The sequence below is a fragment of the Microcebus murinus genome, chromosome 3 (genome assembly GCF_040939455.1).
Source record: "Microcebus murinus isolate Inina chromosome 3, M.murinus_Inina_mat1.0, whole genome shotgun sequence".
Lineage (NCBI taxonomy): Eukaryota > Metazoa > Chordata > Mammalia > Primates > Cheirogaleidae > Microcebus > Microcebus murinus.
The window spans coordinates 21,784,485-21,800,542 of record NC_134106.1 but is presented as its reverse complement, the minus strand read 5'-3'; the positions used below and the strand labels follow the sequence as shown (position 1 = coordinate 21,800,542).

The window sequence follows — 16,058 nt, the reverse complement described above, 5'->3', positions numbered from 1 at the left end:
AAGACCAAACAAGACGAGGAAAAAAAAGTGTTTATTACAAGCAACAGCACAAATGGGAACTGGTACAAGTCCACTCCAGGGTAGTGCAATTTTCCATCTTCCTTCTAATGGCCTCACACTTGAGGAGGATCTGCTGGCCCTTGATGCCTGTCTATGAAGCAAATCTCCGTGGAAAGGCTAAGATGGCTCAGGATGGTCTTAGGTCAGTAGTAAGACCTATGTGGTTTATGAAGTCTTGGCTTTTCGGCGCTGGGTCCCCCAAAGCAGAACGGAGATGGACAGTGTGGTGGATCCCAGAATCCCGAAGAACATAAGCGGTGAGAAGGAGCCCTGTTAACAACAGATCCAAAACATCCCATACAGTATTACACAGCAGGCTACGTCCTAACACTTTTCTAAGGTACGTTCCCCTCATCTAGGGCAATTCTCCTATCGTTTTCCACCTCTAAGTATTTGTATCAACTCCTGTTCTTGTGGCTGTCCTCTCAGATAGGTCTTGCTCTATGCATTCCTCTTATCCCTAATTAGAAGGCCTAATTCCCCACCTGGCGCGCACACTTGTAACCATGAAAGCCATCAGCACAAACACACTGCAAAAGACCTGGACCATCAGGTGCACAAGATCCATTCTCAGGACACATTTCTGAAAACCAGAGAAAAACAGAAGATCTCCTTAGGTATGTTTCTCAATTATCTGTTTCAATTTAGATTCTCTCAATCATTTCTAGGTGAAAGGTAGAGGAAAGAAGAGTCCAGATAATAAAAACGTTGACAATAACAATAATATATTTTAAGACCTTTTCTTTCCAAGGGGTTAGAACTCTAAACAAAAAGCACTTAAGCACCTTGTCTTTCTGATTTAAAGTGCAGAATACAAGGGGGAGGAAGGGCAGTTTCCAGATGGTTGGAGGCGAGACAACATACCTGGGTCTCCAGTGCTACTGCAAAGGTTCTTTTGTCCTTGGCAGATTTGGTTGTCTATATAAGAGGTAATATTATTCCAGGCATTAATACCTCCAGGACAAGTGACATCTTGTGGCAGTACCCTAAAGACAACACAAGTAGTCATAAAATACAGCCTGCAGTTGCCAAGCTTGCAGCACTGCCCCTCTTTGATTCTCTTCCCATGCCCTTACTCACAGAGTCTGGAGCTGGGTAAAGCCACGGAAGGTGTTGGCCAAGTCATCCTTGAGAGGGTTTGCTTGCAGGTCTCTGCAAAACACACACTGTTAACATTTTCTCAGGGAAGCACCCTGTTAATATTCACACATCTTTCCAGACTGGTAATTTAATCCTCATCCTGAGTTGCCTAAATTTAGACATTAATATTCATCTATCTTTTTAGGAGTCTCCAAAGACTTTCCCATTAGCCTTTTGCCATATTTGACTTTGGGGCAGGAGGGTACCTAACCACTTACATGATGACAGCAGTATGTGCCTGAGGAAAATTTGGACCAGGGTCCTTCAGAGAACAGTTCTGGAGATCCAGCCTGAGGAAACAAAGTAATCAATATAACTATGTATCTCTCTTTTACTTCATCCAAGGCAAGATTTGCATTTGACTACATAGCCCCTCCCCTTTCAGCTAATAGTAATTGAACACAGTTGTGTTCAGAGCCACAAACTAGGTGCTGTGGTAGACATTTAATACTGCATTATCCAATACAGTCACCAATAGCTACTTAAATTTAAATTAAGCTAAAAATTCAGTGCCTCATTTGCACTAGCCACATTTCAAGTGCAAATGGAATAACCACGTTGTGGCTACTGTAATGGTTAGTACGAATACGAACATTTCCGTCATCATAGAAAGTTCTATCGGCCAGCACTGTCAGTATACCTATGCATATATTGGAAGAAATTTGTGTTTCTTGTCTACATTAATGAATCTCATGATTTTCAGATCCACAGAAGGCCTTTAAATGAAAAAAAAAATGCAAGGCATATAAATGAAAATGTTTTCCAAGTATATTTCCTAAAACAGACTGGTTGTAAACTTCTGGACATTAAGGACTATGCCACATTATTTTTTCCATCAATATCTATTGCTGTCCATTCTTTTATTTTATACATATTTACTGAGTTCCTACAAACTGCAAAAATTGGGAGAATATAGGCTGGGCATGGTGGCTCACGCCTGTAATCCTAGCACTCTGGGAGGCTGAGGTGGGAGGATCATTCAAGGTCAGGAGTGAGACCCCGTCTCTACTATAAATCGAAAGAAATTAATTGGCCATCTAAAAATATATAGAAAAAATTAGCTGGGCATGGTGGCATATGCCTGTAGTCCCAGTTACTTGGGAAGCTGAGGCAGAAGGATTGCTTGAGTCCAGGAATTTGAGGTTGCTGTGAACTAGGCTGATGCTACAGGACTCTAGCCTGGCAACAGAGTGACTCTGTCTCAAAAAAAAAAAAAAAAAAATTGGGGAGAATATAAAATAATGTTGAAAAACTGGGTTGGGACTAGTCTGTGGTAGTTCACAGCTTGAGCCTTTTCCTGAGGGCAACAGAGAGTTATCAAATATAGCATTAAAGCAAGAGTGATAATGGAAAAACATGGTTTTTGGAAAGTTTAATACAGATAAATATTTAGGTAGACTAGGGAAAGAAAAGAATAGAAGCAAAATATGACATTTTGAGTTTGAAGTTATGGTGTACTTAACAGGAAATGTTTAATAGGAAGCTAGAGGTACCCACATATAACTAGAGTGTGGAGAGGCCAAAGGACACTAAAAGAGATCTAGTTTGGGGAGACACCTGCATAATGGTTACAGCGAAAGCCATAAAAATAGGGTAATCTCAAAAGAATGTAAAGGGAGAAAAGCAGCCAGGCCAAGGAATGGCGTGTATCCAGTATCCAAAGATGTCTTCTCCTCCCTCACCCCAAGATGGTGCCCTTCTGATTCAGGCAACAGCGGGCATGCAGCATTAGCTCTGATGTCTGCTTACAATAAAGGGCCACTTTTGACAAATTTTGCACACTCCCTGGACATTGGGTGCATATCTGCAGAAGAGAAAGAAACCTTATTAGAACTCCAGAAAGAAAAGCCAAGAAAAGAAGAAACAAGGATCAAGAATTAACTGCCAGCACAACTCTCCAGAATTCCTCTAACACAGGGTAGAGAAATGGCTGGTGCCCTACCCTTATATCAGGCAGGCTAGGCTAGGAAATGCCATTTCGTCCCCAGAGCCGGACGCCAAATCAGCTCACCAAAGACTTAGTACCAGACCTCTCCCAGTAAAGTTCTTCATCTTTGAGGATCACTATTCGAATATATTTATTATGCCGTCTCCAGGGATGTAATCTGACAGACCGTTTGGCCGGGTGTAAAAGGACTGCAGGTACAAAAAGAACGCATCAAGTATTACAAAAAGTACAGTACTACCACCGCACGTTATATACGGTATTCGTGCGTGGAGAGCTTGCAGGAGAGCCATTAGGCTCGTCTGCAGAAAGAACAACTTAAAGTTATTCAAACATTAAGGAACAAGGAGATCAAGTTTCACAGGTCTTTTAACGTTGGCAGGTTGAGGGCATGGAAGGCCTGTGTAACGTGAGTGCTCCGAAACAGGACCCGGCTGGGATACGGAGGTTTCAGAGACAAAGTCAAAGCTGCAAACCCGCTGTGGGGAGGGGAGAGTCGCGGGCGAACGACACACATGGCTGGCCGGCAACCCTGTTTCAGCCCGACCTCAAACTTGCTTCTGTACCTCAGGTAGCGCCAGAGCCCTTTCCACGCCCAGAGCGAGGAGCAGAGCCGCAACCCACAGCGCCAGGCTCCTAAGAATGCTGGGCCAGTGAGGCGCCATTTTCCGTTCCCTACATCCGTGTCGGAGGCACGCCAGACTTGCGTGCGCGGCCCCGCCCCTAGTGCGTCACGCCCTTTCCCGGCGTAGCCTCAGCGGCTGGGTCCAGTTGCCGGGGCGGGCTGTAGGTTGCTTTGGCCCGGGGAGGTCAGCGCCCATCTCCATGCGCCCCAGCCGCAGTTCAGGGAAATTTGCCGACCCACTCTCCGTCTTCCCCTTTAGCGAAGGCTTTTCCTGTCACCGCTCAGCTTCCCCGAGCCGACCACAGGTTCCTTCAGTCCTGTGTTCCCCGCGTGCGGACGCCAAGTTCGTGTCACCACAGAGGCTCAGATCACTCCATCTGCCCTCAGTAAACATGGCGGCGCGGCGTGGGGCGGGCAGGGGGCGGGGCCTCGCGCTCTCCTGGCGGGGCGCTACGGTGCGGCTCTTGGGCTACCCACGTGTGGAGACCGGGCAGGTGGGCCGGGAGGGTGTGGTCAGGTGCTGAGAGGCTCCCGAGAGCTGCCTTGGGGCGGGGGCGGAGAGGAGGGAAGGGGCGGAGCAAGCGGGCTCCAGACGTGAGGACTGGGACTACCTGAAGTGCGAGTGGCGAGGTGGTAGTCTCCGCTCGTGTGGAGGGAAGGGGGAAACCGGGAAGGAAAGTGGGTAAGGGTGATGGAGGAGCAGAAGGCTAAGGGCAAACCACAAACCCCAGCGGGAGGACGCGAGCCTTGGAACGCCCTGGGCACCAAGTCTCCTTCACCTCACTCCTGACACCTCCCAGAGCCTGGCGAGGAGGTAGGAACGGGATAGATGCTTCCCTAACTCCTTCCTTATCTTTGCCTTCCCAGAAAAAGGGGACGATGCTGATCTCGGGAAGAACGAAGGGACCTTCCTAGCCCTGGCTGAACCACGGAGGTAAGGGAGGGCAGCGCTGCCCCAGGGTGGCCGGGGCCCTGACTGAAGGGCGCCGGAGAAGCCCGGCTTCGTGAGGGACTGGTGTTGGCTTTGGTTAGGACCAGCCAGAAGCTCATTAAGGCCGACAGAATCTTTTCCTTTCAATATACTCCCTGGTATCTGCCTGAAATTTCCTGAAAGGATTTACATTCTGCTGGCTGGCAAATTTTCTAAGGTGTTAGTAGCTATTTGCATTTTAATGAGGGCCACCAAAGCCTTTTAGACCCAAGGACAGATTTTAAAGGGAATCTTTTTGCAACAATTGGTCCTGCGGTGACCCCTTTGCCTTTTGTAGGAGTCAAAGCAATCCAGTGCAGTGTGTGACCCAAGTGAGTTAGTTTTTTTTTTTTTTTACAAGGGGCCCCACACCTTGCTGTTTGTGCCCTAGTGTGTTACAGTTTCAGCGAAACAACTGAGCTCTTCCTTTTGGCTCCCACACAGAGAGACGCAAGTCCATAAGGTCTGGATCACTGCTCTGTTCTTAGAATTGTGGGGGATGAAGGGTTTGTTACTGGATCAGGTATTTCTTGTCTTGTCCAGCTCTCTCTTCAGCTACCAGGAAGGGTTCTCTGCACATCATGCAGATAGAATTCTATCAGGAAGCCCCATTAGTAGAGAATCTCCATTTCTGTACATCTGTGTCCTGTACTGGGGCCTTTCTTTCTCCAACCACCTGCCTATTCACACCACTAACTTGTTAGTGCTCCATGTTATTTGCCTACAGCAGACATCTCTCCTTTTACCTTCCAGCACTTCCTGTCATCTCTATCATAACAATAAAAACTTGCCAGGGACAAGTGAGAAAACTCAGGGTGTTGCAATGTGCAGAGGCCCAGGGCACCTTTAGGTTAAACCAGAATGGCCTGTTGGGAACCTCATTTTAGGCTCTAGTATTTGTGACTCTGTAGAACATGTGATCCAAGGGTTGCCAGCTCTGATTTCCTTGCTTTACTGGCCCCACAAGGTTCAGAGTTCAGGTTTAGTCTGCATGAGACTGTATCTTGCCAACTAGGCGACATCTCCTCAAGAGCAAAGTGTGGGAGAGCCAGAAGACAGCCTGATCTTTCTCCTAGTGGGCAAGAACAGAAAACATGGTTTATATTAATCTGTATCTTGATTAGTTGAAGTCTAAACTATGTCCTGTGAGTGACTGAATACATTTAACACTCTGCTCCTACCCTGATATGGGGAGTTGTGAGGACAGGGTCAGCCCCTGGTGAATCATCTGTCACAGCTGCAGGCAGACTGTTTCTCCCTTGTCTTGTGTCATACTGCATAACCTTAAGCTATTTAACCTCTCAGTATTCTTGTGAGAACTAGAGGTTATTGATGTTTTAATCTAAGCCATGATATTTTGAAAGTGTTAGCTGTCATTATTATTTATTATTACTAATGTTTATAAAGCACCTAACACTGCTGGCTTACTGAGCAGGTGTTCAACAAATGTTAACTTTTATCATGTTAGGCCATTTAATTCTGGCATTCTCTGGTGTTTTTTTCCCATACCAGTACAATATTTATGATATGTGTGGTGAGCAGGATAGATGGTGAAATCACTAGACCTAGGTTCTAATCTAGCCTGTGGCAGTAGTTGGCTCTGTGCTTTTGGAAAGATCATTTGAACCATCTGCGCCTTAGTGTGCTTGTCTGTGAAATTGGGGCTGGGGGGGAGGTGTTTGTAATAGTGATTTCCAAAGATTTCTTTAAGATTTGCAATACTACCATCCTACCGTTGTTTCTCTGAGGATTGGGGATATAATCTTGGAGGATTAATATTTCTTGTATAGGAGTTAGAAAATCAACTTTCTTGTTTTCTTTCAGTTCTTCTTTTCCAACTCTCTCCAGCAGAGTGCCAAGAGTGACTTAGGCTGAAAGCCTAATCCATTTAGGAATGCTGTTGAATATTAGCTCCCTGTTCCCTATTCTGTAGCCTGTAGGGCTGAGTTGGTGGTGGGGGCCATAGGGTGATAGGGCCATTTGGATCACAGGGATTGGTTACCCTAAGGGGCCAGAACAAATGACTGCTGAGCATCACCCCACCCCCAATTCCTGATCTCACTTTAGCCACTTATAAAGCCAGATCCTCAGCTTCTGCCCAGTTCCAGGCAACTCTGCCTCTGAACAGGGATTGCTTATCCAGGTAGGTGTCTACCTCCAGCAGGATGGGACCACTCTCCATGTCTGGTCCCTTTGCCCCACAGATCCCTGGCTGGTTTGCTCCTCTCCAAAATAGCCCTGAAATCATTACTCTGAACCCCTGGCTCCAGGATGGTGCCCTCTCACCTTGCTTCTTTCACTTTTGAATCCCACTGCTCTTCCCGAATCTGCTATTTACTGTGATGTGTCAGGTAGAGGGGCTGAGAAGTGGATGGCAGGGCTTTTCTAGGGGTGTTGGGAAGAACTTCAAGAAAGGGGCATGGGGTGGTTGGCCTGGAGATGCCTGGAATAGAGTTTGGGGCTGCCACAGAGGCAGTCTCACTAGTGATCACTTTAGGAGGGTGACATGGGCTCATGGGAGGTGGAGGCTGAAGCCAAGGGTATAGGGGGAGCCCTGCTGTCATTAGTCTCTGAGTCTTCTTTCCTGCCGGGTTGTGGCGCCAGGCTGAGCTCTGCTGGCTTAGTAGATTGTAGTGACTGGGTTTGTGCCTGCAAATGTGAGCAGGGAATTATTTTGAGAAGAAACTTAGGCTAGAGTTGATTTTTCTTTTGCTACTCAGCTGGAGACCTAAGAAGGTTCTTGAATTTCATAACTCTGCATACCCAAAGGTCCTGGCCAAATTATTGTCTCCTAGCTGTCTCTCTACTGCTTGCCTCTCACCTAACTCCCCTCCCAAACCCATAACAGGGCTCCAGACCTTCCAGGGCTCCACCACACTGGCTGGTCCAAGTCCCATGGGATGTATAAGACTTGAGTGGGATTGGCCACAAAGGCAGGCTAGGTTTGACTGGAAGCTGCTGATTCCTTTGCAGCTCACGCTGAACAATGTCACTCGGGGGAGGAGGAGGACTGTGAAACCGTGGTTGGGAACCAGATTACAGCCACTTGCCTACCACTGCCCAGCTGAGTGGCATCCCAGAGCCCAGGAGCAGCAGCTGGCTGCAGATCACAGACACAATATAGGGGTAAGCACCTCAGCATCCCTCCGCCCAGCCTCAGACACAAGCGTGGTCATGTCCACCTTTTCCCCCGTGGACTATGTGGTGTTCATCCTGCTGCTGGTTCTCTCCCTTGCCATCGGGCTCTACCATGCTTTTCGTGGCTGGGGCCGCCATACTGTTGGGCAGCTGCTGATGGCAGACCGCAAAATGGGCTGCCTTCCTGTGGCGCTGTCCTTGCTGGCCACCTTCCAGTCAGCCGTGGCCATCCTGGGTGTGCCGTCTGAGATCTACCGATTTGGGACCCAGTATTGGTTCCTGGGCTGCTCCTATTTCCTGGGGCTGCTGATTCCTGCACACATCTTCATCCCTATCTTCTACCGCCTGCATCTCACCAGTGCCTATGAGGTGAGCATGGGAGGAGTACATGGGGCCACCACGGTCAGGGATGGAGAAGAGGAATAGGGCACATATGAAGGATCTGGGACCCTGGATCTCCTCCATCTAATGACAGTGACAGAAACTTACCTGCTTTGATAGTTCTTTCTGGGTGAGGTTGGGGTGGGGGGATGGAAGTGGCGGAAGAAGGAGAGCGCTATCCTGCGTGGGGCTCAGAGTGGGTATGCATTGGATTCCCTGATATTCCCAAGCTTCTTGAGGGAACTTGTGTGGGAATCGTGGGGGTGGAGTCAGGAGGAATCCCATTTTTCTGTTTACCCAGTATCTGGAGCTCCGATTCAACAAAACTGTCCGGGTTTGTGGAACCGTGACCTTTATCTTTCAGATGGTAAGTAGAACGAGGATGGTAATTGAGCCTGGGGAATGGTAGGGGAACCAGAACTCAAGCATGCTGTGAGAGTTGGAGCCTTCCCTGCTGTCAGACTGGCAGGATTCCTGCTAGAGGTCAGCATCCTCTAAGCACCCAGAGGCATCCTGCTTGCCCGTTCCTTCCAATTCTAGCACAGATACTGTGGTGGCAGCAAGCCTGAATTTGGGAGGAGAAGGGAGAGAGAAGTGAGCCTAGATGAGGGGAAGCTGCTGGCATATGGGAGCTAAGGTCCATCTTCCTCTCTCTTCCCACCCTTGTCTCATCTCCCTGGCACATTCTCTTTTCCACATCCAACAGGTGATCTACATGGGGGTTGTGCTCTATGCACCGTCATTGGCTCTCAATGCAGGTGAGGAGTCACAGCCCGTGGCTTCGAGCCATGGCAGGCTGGGAACGCACCTTTGGGAGGGGCAGACAGAGGAGAGTGCAGAATGAATCTGATCTTGGACAGGGAATTAATTCACTGCATGGGCCCTTGGGTTGGTCTCTATCAGAGGTGGAAGCAGGCTTGGTTCATATCACTTGAAAGCTACTCAGACATTACCATGCCTCATCTGAATTGGTTAATCAATACCTTATGGTGGAGCTCTGTAATAATTGTTTTTCCATTGTGGTGAGTGATTTATTTCATTGTTAATTACGGAATGCTTCATCTGTATGATGTGACCTGACTGCCCCACTGGAGCTTCTCCCTGGAAAACCCTCTTCCAGGGATTGGATTTTGACGTTTATCTGCTTACAGTGACTGGCTTTGATCTGTGGCTGTCGGTGCTGACCCTAGGCATTGTCTGTACAGTCTATACTGCTCTGGTAAGTGCAGCAAGCTCTGGGGGATGCAGGGGAAGGGATGAAGTAAGGAGGGGTCGTGGGAGGAGAAGGAAAAGAAGGGATGAGGTAAACATCCAGGTGAGGAGATGGGATTAAATTCTAGGGTGAGATGAGATTTAGGGTGGGATTTAGGAACAGGGCTGACATAAGAAAGTACAGGATGGGGTGGAAATGATGTCAACGGGGTCTGAGTAGTTACCCTCCTGACAACAGTATAGTCTCCTTGCTGAAGGCACTGTGTCCTTACGGTGGATGGTTTAGAAGACCTCTGTGGCAGTGTGCTGTCCTTTCCCTGCAGGGCGGGCTAAAGGCCGTCATCTGGACAGATGTGTTCCAGACACTGGTCATGTTCCTAGGGCAGCTGGCAGTTATCATCGTGGGGTCAGCCAAGGTGGGCAGCTTGTGGCATGTGTGGGCCGTGGCTTCCCAGCATGGCCGCATCTCTGGGATTGAGTAAGTATATCTCTTCTCCTGGCTGGGATCTGCAGTGCCTGGGAGCTTGCCCATCTTAGAGCCTGCTCTCGGGGCTGTAGTAAGCAGAGGGTGGGCTGGGAAACCTCAGGTGCAACACTAGACAGTGGGAAGCTGGCCCTGCAGAGATGGAGTGTGATCATAGGTTCCTGTGTGATGTGAAGAGGGATCAGGACATTACCTGGGATGAGTACCTGGAATGCGGCTGGGGAATGGAGAAGTGGAACCCTCCCTCTAACTTGCTGCACTGTCTGTTGAGTGCACCTGGCTTCTTGCCCTTGGCCCTAGCAGTGGTGTCTCTGCTGTGCTCTTCTCTGACTTGTGTTGCCAGGAGGACAGGAAGGCTGAGTGTATGTCTGGGGCTGTGGCATGGTGACCAAGTGGTGTCTGTTATAGACTGGATCCGGACCCCTTTGTGCGGCATACCTTCTGGACCTTGGCCTTCGGGGGTGTCTTCATGATGCTCTCCTTGTACGGGGTGAACCAGGCCCAGGTGCAGCGCTACCTCAGTTCCCGCACGGAGAAGGCTGCTGTGCTGTGAGTGCAGGGACAGAAAGATTCTGAGCAAGGGCTGGGGGATGGGTTTCCTGGTGGTAACTGGGGTGAGGCAGGATGCCAGAGCACACACACACTCACTGGGATTGGGATGTGCCCAGTTTGTCTGTGAATACCATTTCTTTCCTTGGCACTGGCCTCTTTTGCAGGTCCTGTTACGCGGTGTTCCCCTGCCAGCAGGTGGTCCTTGGCATGGGCTGCCTCATTGGCCTGGTCATGTTTGCCTATTACCAGAGATTTCCCATGAGTACCCAGCAGTCTCAGGCAGCTCCTGACCAGGTGAGAAGGCCTCCCTGGCTCCCTCTTATGCCTGAGAGAGGTCTGCTGGGGCCCCCAAGAGGAGTGTCTGTGGGTTACAGAAGGGACTGTCACCCTGGGTGGGAGATGGAGGCAAAATCCTTTCCCACTCTGAGATGCTAGCAGTCTAGCACGTGAGGATCCCAGCCCCTAGCATCAGCAATCACAGCGCTCACACTGCTGGGGTGGAGATGTACCTTGACTGACTCCCCACTGTGTACCACATGCTCTGCTGGGAGCTGTCGCACACCTTGGTCTCTCCTAAGCCTCCCAACAGTCTCATTTCAAAGAGGAGAAAACAGGCTCAATGAGGTGGCCAGCATGTGGAAGTCATGCTGCTAGCTGGGAGATGAACTGCATCATTCCCTTCTGGAGCCCATTTTCTCTCCACTCACAGTAGAGTCATGTGGGTCAGCAGAGATGCCTCAATGCCTGGCTCCCTTTCCTGGCACACCCAGTCTCAGTACTGACACATGCACATGCGAAGGGAGCCTCCCCGCATGGCTTGCCCTGGAGAAGGCATCCCCCCTGAGGATGCTGTGGGCTTCTGCTCTGCTTGCAGTTCGTCCTGTACTTTGTGATGGATCTCCTGAAAGACCTGCCTGGCCTGCCTGGCCTCTTCGTTGCCTGCCTCTTCAGTGGCTCCCTCAGGTACCTCCTTTGACCATTTCCTCAGGCTGGGTGCACCTGACCCCTACTTGGTACAAGGTGACAGGTGGGGGAGGAGATCTCTGAGTTTCTCACTGTACCCATCTACTGTGGATAACAGGGACAATTCATCTGTGCAGGACAGAGCACAGCTCCCTGTGCTTTGGTTAAGGGTTCTTCTTTTACAATACCAGGAATTGATCTACTTGAACAAAACCTGTACCTACACTCAGGAAAGGACCATGTCCTTGCCTCCACGCCTCCTCTGAGGTGGGCTCAGCTCCACCTGTGAGGAGGTTTTTGGCAATACAAGTTTTCTCTCCCTCTTTAGGGTGTAGAGTCCCTGTTAGTCCCTCCGTAGAGTCCTGTGTTAGTTCTGCTTCTCTCAGCTCCCAGACTCAATGCAGCTCCTACTTCTCTTCCTTCTTTCCAGCACCATATCCTCTGCTTTTAATTCATTGGCAACTGTGACGATGGAAGACCTGATTCGACCCTGGTTCCCTGAGTTCTCTGAAGCCCGGGCCATCATGCTTTCCAGAAGCCTTGGTGAGGTTATGCTCCCTCATCTCTTCAGCCTGCTTCTTTCTAAGTTACACCTTGACTGCTGTCCTCAGTGTGCTGTGAGACCCCTGCTTTACCCTGTGCTTTGCACTTGCCCAGTGAAGCACATAGTCTTCACTCCCTGGTTGGTGACATCTCAGAGTATCTCCTAGGAGGTCTCTGAGTCATGTAGGAGTGAGGACTTGGTGGCAGGGGTCTGGAGCTGGGTGTCTGGTAGAGTGTCCTTGTTTCTGGGGACACAGAGGTGGCAGTTTGGCTGGGCAAGGAGCCTTGCTTAAGTGTTTTTCTTGTGTTAACTCACATCTGCTTGTTTCCTTTCTTCTCCCCATCAGCATTTGGCTATGGGCTGCTTTGTCTGGGGATGGCCTATGTTTCCTCCCAGATGGGACCTGTGCTGCAGGTAATGACTGTGGTGGAGGGGAAGCAATGTTTAAGGGAAAGGAATTGATTGAAACAGGAAATTGAGGAAGGCAGCTATTTTGAGAGGAAAGAAAGAGGGGCAGGGGTCAGAAATTTCCCTTTGACGGACCAACTTTACTGTGACCAGACTCTCAAGTAGCTAAAAGCCCTAGGGTCATTCCTGGGACGTCTGGGCTCAGAGAGATCTAAGGATCAGCCTCAGAAGAGAACCCAAAGCATATTCCCTTAACCACCCCTGCCCTCTGGATTCATGACTTCTGTGGTTCCAGGTACAAGAGAAAGATCTGATGGGCTCTGAGGCAATGGTGGGTGGCTGTGTTCTACCATGAGGCTGGGGGTCTCTGAGCCTATGTGTTGTTTTTTTTCCCCTTCAACCCTGTCCTTCCAGGCAGCAATCAGCATCTTTGGCATGGTTGGGGGGCCACTGCTTGGACTCTTCTGTCTTGGGATTTTCTTTCCTTGTGCCAACCCTCCTGTGAGTGATGCATCTGGCTCCCTAGTCATGTGCAGTGGGATCAGCCTGGGGAATGGGTTGGCAGGGCTCTCATCAGGTCTGGGGACTGGTGTGAAGGACGGGAGGGCTGGCCTTGTGACAGTAGATTGCACCGTGTCTCTGGGCAGGGTGCCATCGTGGGCCTGTTGGCTGGACTCATCATGGCCTTCTGGATTGGCATTGGGAGCATAGTGACCAGCATGGGCTCCGGAGTGGCGCCCTCTCCCCCTAATGGATCCAGCTTCTCCCTGCCCAGCAATCTGACTGCTGCTACTGTGACCACACTGATGTCCTCAACTACCCTCTCCAAGTGAGGCGGAGCTTGCTGTCTTTCTCCTTAGGGATAGAAGCTCATTTTTGAGGGATTTCACGGGGGCTTTGCTAAGGCATGGGCCATCAGAGGCCTCAGGGTAATGTTGGGTATTGGGTCCCAAGACTCTGGGACCATTCAGGTAGTCAGAGCCAAGTGCCTAAGGGACACCCATCTAAGAAATTGCTAACTAACTGTCATCCCCTCTCTCCTCTCCCCAGGCCCACGGGGCTGCAGCGGCTCTACTCCCTGTCCTATATGTGGTACAGTGCCCACAACTCCACCACGGTCATTGTCGTGGGCCTGACTATCAGTCTGCTCACCGGTGAGGGTGTGGGATTGTGGGGCAGAGGAACAGGAGGGGCTGAGGGAGGGCCCTCAGACTCTGCAGTCTGCTGGGAGAGGGGACCCTACCCTCTGAGATCTTGGGTGTCCATGACAGGTTTCTCACTAAGATCCAGGAGGTGGGAGAGGGCAGTGGCCCTAGAGGGAGAAGAGAGCTTGCTGCTCTGGATAGTTCCACAGTTCCACTTAGGAGACTCAGAAGTGCCTTTGCCTTTAGGGGGAATGCGGGGCCGGCCTCTGAAGCCTGGGACCATTTACCCAGTGCTGCCAAAACTGCTTGCCTTCCTGCCCTTGTCCTATCAGAAGAGGCTCTCCTGCAGGAGCTACAGCCAGGTAGTACCTGCTGTCCAAACAATCCCCTCCCTTCCCTTTGCCGATGCCACCAGACCATTCGGGTTCCCTTCCTCCCCTTTCCTTTCCCCCTGCCCCAGCACCCCTCTCTCTGAGGAGCTGCTAAGTGTGGACTGTCCCACAGCAGCTGTCCCACCTGCTACCACAGGGCCTTACTGGAAGTGAGGGGTGTGGAGCTCAGCCCACAGATGTGTCCCGTTCCCCCCCCATCCCTCTTAAACCCCTCCCACCATGCTTTGTTCCTCCTTTTCTTCCCCCTGCTCCCCTCTCCCCTACCCAGCCTTGCTTGGCTCCTTCTAGCAGGGACCTTTGCATGAATCCCTTCACCACCCCATGTCCATATTCAGCAGCCCCATCCCTTTTGCTTTTCGTGTCCCCAGGACCTCCCGGTAGACACTGACCTATTTCCAGAGAAGATGGCGAATGGTGTGCTGAGGGACAGCAAAGACAAGGAAGTGGTGGCCCTGGATGGCTGGGCTCAGCAGGGGAGCAGCCCCACCTTCGTCCTCCAGGAGACCTCCCTGTGACGTGGACTCAGGACCCCAGTCTCTGTTCTCACTGTGCCAGGCAGCAGCCGGAGGCCACCCTGTAGTACAGGGATGAATCACTTGATGTGTTCTGCAGGGATGGGGCTGGATGACTTGGCCGAAACCAAAGGACCTTATTCTTAGAGGTTCTTGCCTGTAGTAGAAGCTGTCACATCTCGAGTGTGTAAGGGTAGGGCAGGGTTTCTCTTCATTCCTTGCCAATCTGTAAAGGATCAGGCTTGCAGCAGGCAGGATCATGCCAGAAGTAGCAATAGAAGTAGCGATAGAAGCAAATCCTCTGGGAAAAGGATAACAGCTTCTGATTCAACAGAGCCAGAGCCCGTTTAGGGCCCAATCTGGAAGATCACCTGTCTCCACCACAAAACTCAAAGCTCCGTTGGCCAGCTGTTGCTTCCCTTGTGGTCTCATCTCAGCACCGATTCTGCCAGTCACAGCGGGACCCTTTGATTGCTTTAATGTTTTCTGTGACACCTAAGCCCCTCTCATTCTTATCTGTCTACCTCTGTTCTTGAGAGGAAGGTTTTGGTGTCCCTGGGCCTCTGGGAATAGACAGGTACCCCCTTCTCCTTTGTGTAGAGTAGGCAAGTTTTCCACATCACTGCCTCTATCATCCACCTCTGAGATGGACACTTGGGGACAGGGTAAAAGTAGATCCAAGAAACGAGGGCCATGACCAGTCCACTGTGGAACAGCCATCTACCTGACTTCTGAAGCAGGCCACACTGGTGTCATTCTTTCACCCATGCCCGTTTCCTTTTGGAGTTTCTTCCCTGCATATCTTTGTTCCTAGGGAATAAAATCTGCTGTTGGACCTAGAATCTGGGCTCCTGTATTGTCTCCAACTGCTCTTGTCCACCCTGCCCCATGCCCTGGAGAGGATAAAGAGCCACCTCCTTTGCACAGATCGTTTTTCATCTGCTGAGGAGAGGAGCAAAGGGGACTAGTGCTATGGCTTCGAGTCTCTGTGGCCACCATGTCTACAGGGGACAGCACTGTGCTCCCCAGGGTGTACTTTCTCCCTCTGAGGCTCGTCATGCTCTGTGGGTTAGTCTGGCCTCTCTCTGACCCCACTTGTCCTTTGCCAGAACAATGTCTACTGCCACTTCTGAGGTTGGAGGAAGGATTCTGGTATTTGATTTTAGAAACAGAACATTCTAATTAGACTTTTATAGTCTTACAAAGAGGGCTCATGCCCTCCCACACCTGGTCTCTGCCCCTGCCTGGCCCTGTCCAGCTGCCCAGAGCAGCTCTGCACAAGCCTTCCAGGGTTCCTCAGCACAGATTTGGTCCCAGGCAGACCTGAGAATTCAGCCTTGGCTGAGGCCATCTGCTCATGGCTCCCAGCCACAATCCAGCTGTTCTCCCACATCCCATCAGCTTGGGGCTGGGACGCTCTGTGTCTCCTTTTCTACCTCCATTCTAGCTCGCCAAGTCATCCCTTCTGTCCTCTTTCCCCTGCTGCCCTGGCCAGCTCTATAGGAGGAACAGGGCTCATAGTGCCAGAGCCAGATCCCAGCCACTCCCAGCCTGCCTGGATTTCATTTATACTCATGGTGACAATGA

The 16,058-nt window shown here is 50.5% G+C and overlaps 2 protein-coding genes across 9 annotated transcripts; one reads left to right on the top strand and one right to left on the bottom strand.

The window, feature by feature from the left end:
* Nucleotides 1–13: 13 nt before the first annotated feature.
* Nucleotides 14–3,875, bottom strand: ATRAID (all-trans retinoic acid induced differentiation factor). 4 transcript variants are annotated; one of them, XM_012788242.2, is made up of 8 exons: nt 3,712–3,851; nt 3,212–3,336; nt 2,883–3,004; nt 1,419–1,490; nt 1,141–1,212; nt 925–1,046; nt 546–643; nt 14–330 (listed from the first exon to the last, which is right to left on the bottom strand). In XM_012788242.2, the coding sequence occupies exons 3-8, from the start codon at nt 2,927–2,929 to the stop codon at nt 226–228; spliced, it is 516 nt and encodes a 171-aa protein (XP_012643696.1). In that variant the 5' UTR covers nt 2,930–3,004; nt 3,212–3,336; nt 3,712–3,851; the 3' UTR covers nt 14–225. The 4 variants fall into 4 exon arrangements, with proteins under 4 accessions (XP_012643696.1, XP_012643695.2, XP_012643694.2 ...); XM_012788241.3 differs by lacking the exon at nt 3,212–3,336 and having other exon boundaries at nt 14–249; nt 3,712–3,875; XM_012788240.3 differs by lacking the exon at nt 3,212–3,336 and having other exon boundaries at nt 3,712–3,870.
* Nucleotides 3,876–3,910: 35 nt separating this feature from the next.
* SLC5A6 (solute carrier family 5 member 6) lies at nt 3,911–15,313 on the top strand. 5 transcript variants are annotated; one of them, XM_012788236.3, is made up of 17 exons: nt 3,911–4,156; nt 4,638–4,704; nt 7,714–8,247; nt 8,561–8,626; nt 8,966–9,017; nt 9,411–9,478; nt 9,795–9,949; nt 10,364–10,504; nt 10,672–10,801; nt 11,382–11,470; nt 11,901–12,013; nt 12,361–12,428; nt 12,837–12,923; nt 13,070–13,251; nt 13,473–13,576; nt 13,814–13,929; nt 14,328–15,313. In XM_012788236.3, the coding sequence occupies exons 3-17, from the start codon at nt 7,915–7,917 to the stop codon at nt 14,472–14,474; spliced, it is 1,851 nt and encodes a 616-aa protein (XP_012643690.2). In that variant the 5' UTR covers nt 3,911–4,156; nt 4,638–4,704; nt 7,714–7,914; the 3' UTR covers nt 14,475–15,313. The 5 variants fall into 5 exon arrangements, with proteins under 5 accessions (XP_012643690.2, XP_012643688.2, XP_012643689.2 ...); XM_012788234.3 differs by lacking the exon at nt 3,911–4,156 and adding an exon at nt 4,195–4,264; XM_012788235.3 differs by lacking the exon at nt 3,911–4,156 and adding an exon at nt 4,322–4,400.
* The last annotated feature ends 745 nt before the right edge of the window (nt 15,314–16,058 follow it).

Bases quoted from the DNA above. Each gene is read 5' to 3' on its own strand.
- ATRAID (XM_012788240.3), bottom strand. From the start codon at position 3,810: ATGGCGCCTCACTGGCCCAGCATTCTTAGGAGCCTGGCGCTGTGGGTT. The intron at 3,005-3,711 runs GTACAGAAGCAA...TCTCTTCTGCAG, and splicing joins GGGCTCTGGCGCTACCTGAG to ATATGCACCCAATGTCCAGG. The intron at 1,047-1,140 runs GTGAGTAAGGGC...TGTTGTCTTTAG, and splicing joins TTTACCCAGCTCCAGACTCT to GGTACTGCCACAAGATGTCA.
- SLC5A6 (XM_012788236.3), top strand. From the start codon at position 7,915: ATGTCCACCTTTTCCCCCGTGGACTATGTGGTGTTCATCCTGCTGCTG. The intron at 9,018-9,410 runs GTGAGGAGTCAC...ATCTGCTTACAG, and splicing joins GTCATTGGCTCTCAATGCAG to TGACTGGCTTTGATCTGTGG. The intron at 12,924-13,069 runs GTGAGTGATGCA...GTCTCTGGGCAG, and splicing joins TTCCTTGTGCCAACCCTCCT to GGTGCCATCGTGGGCCTGTT.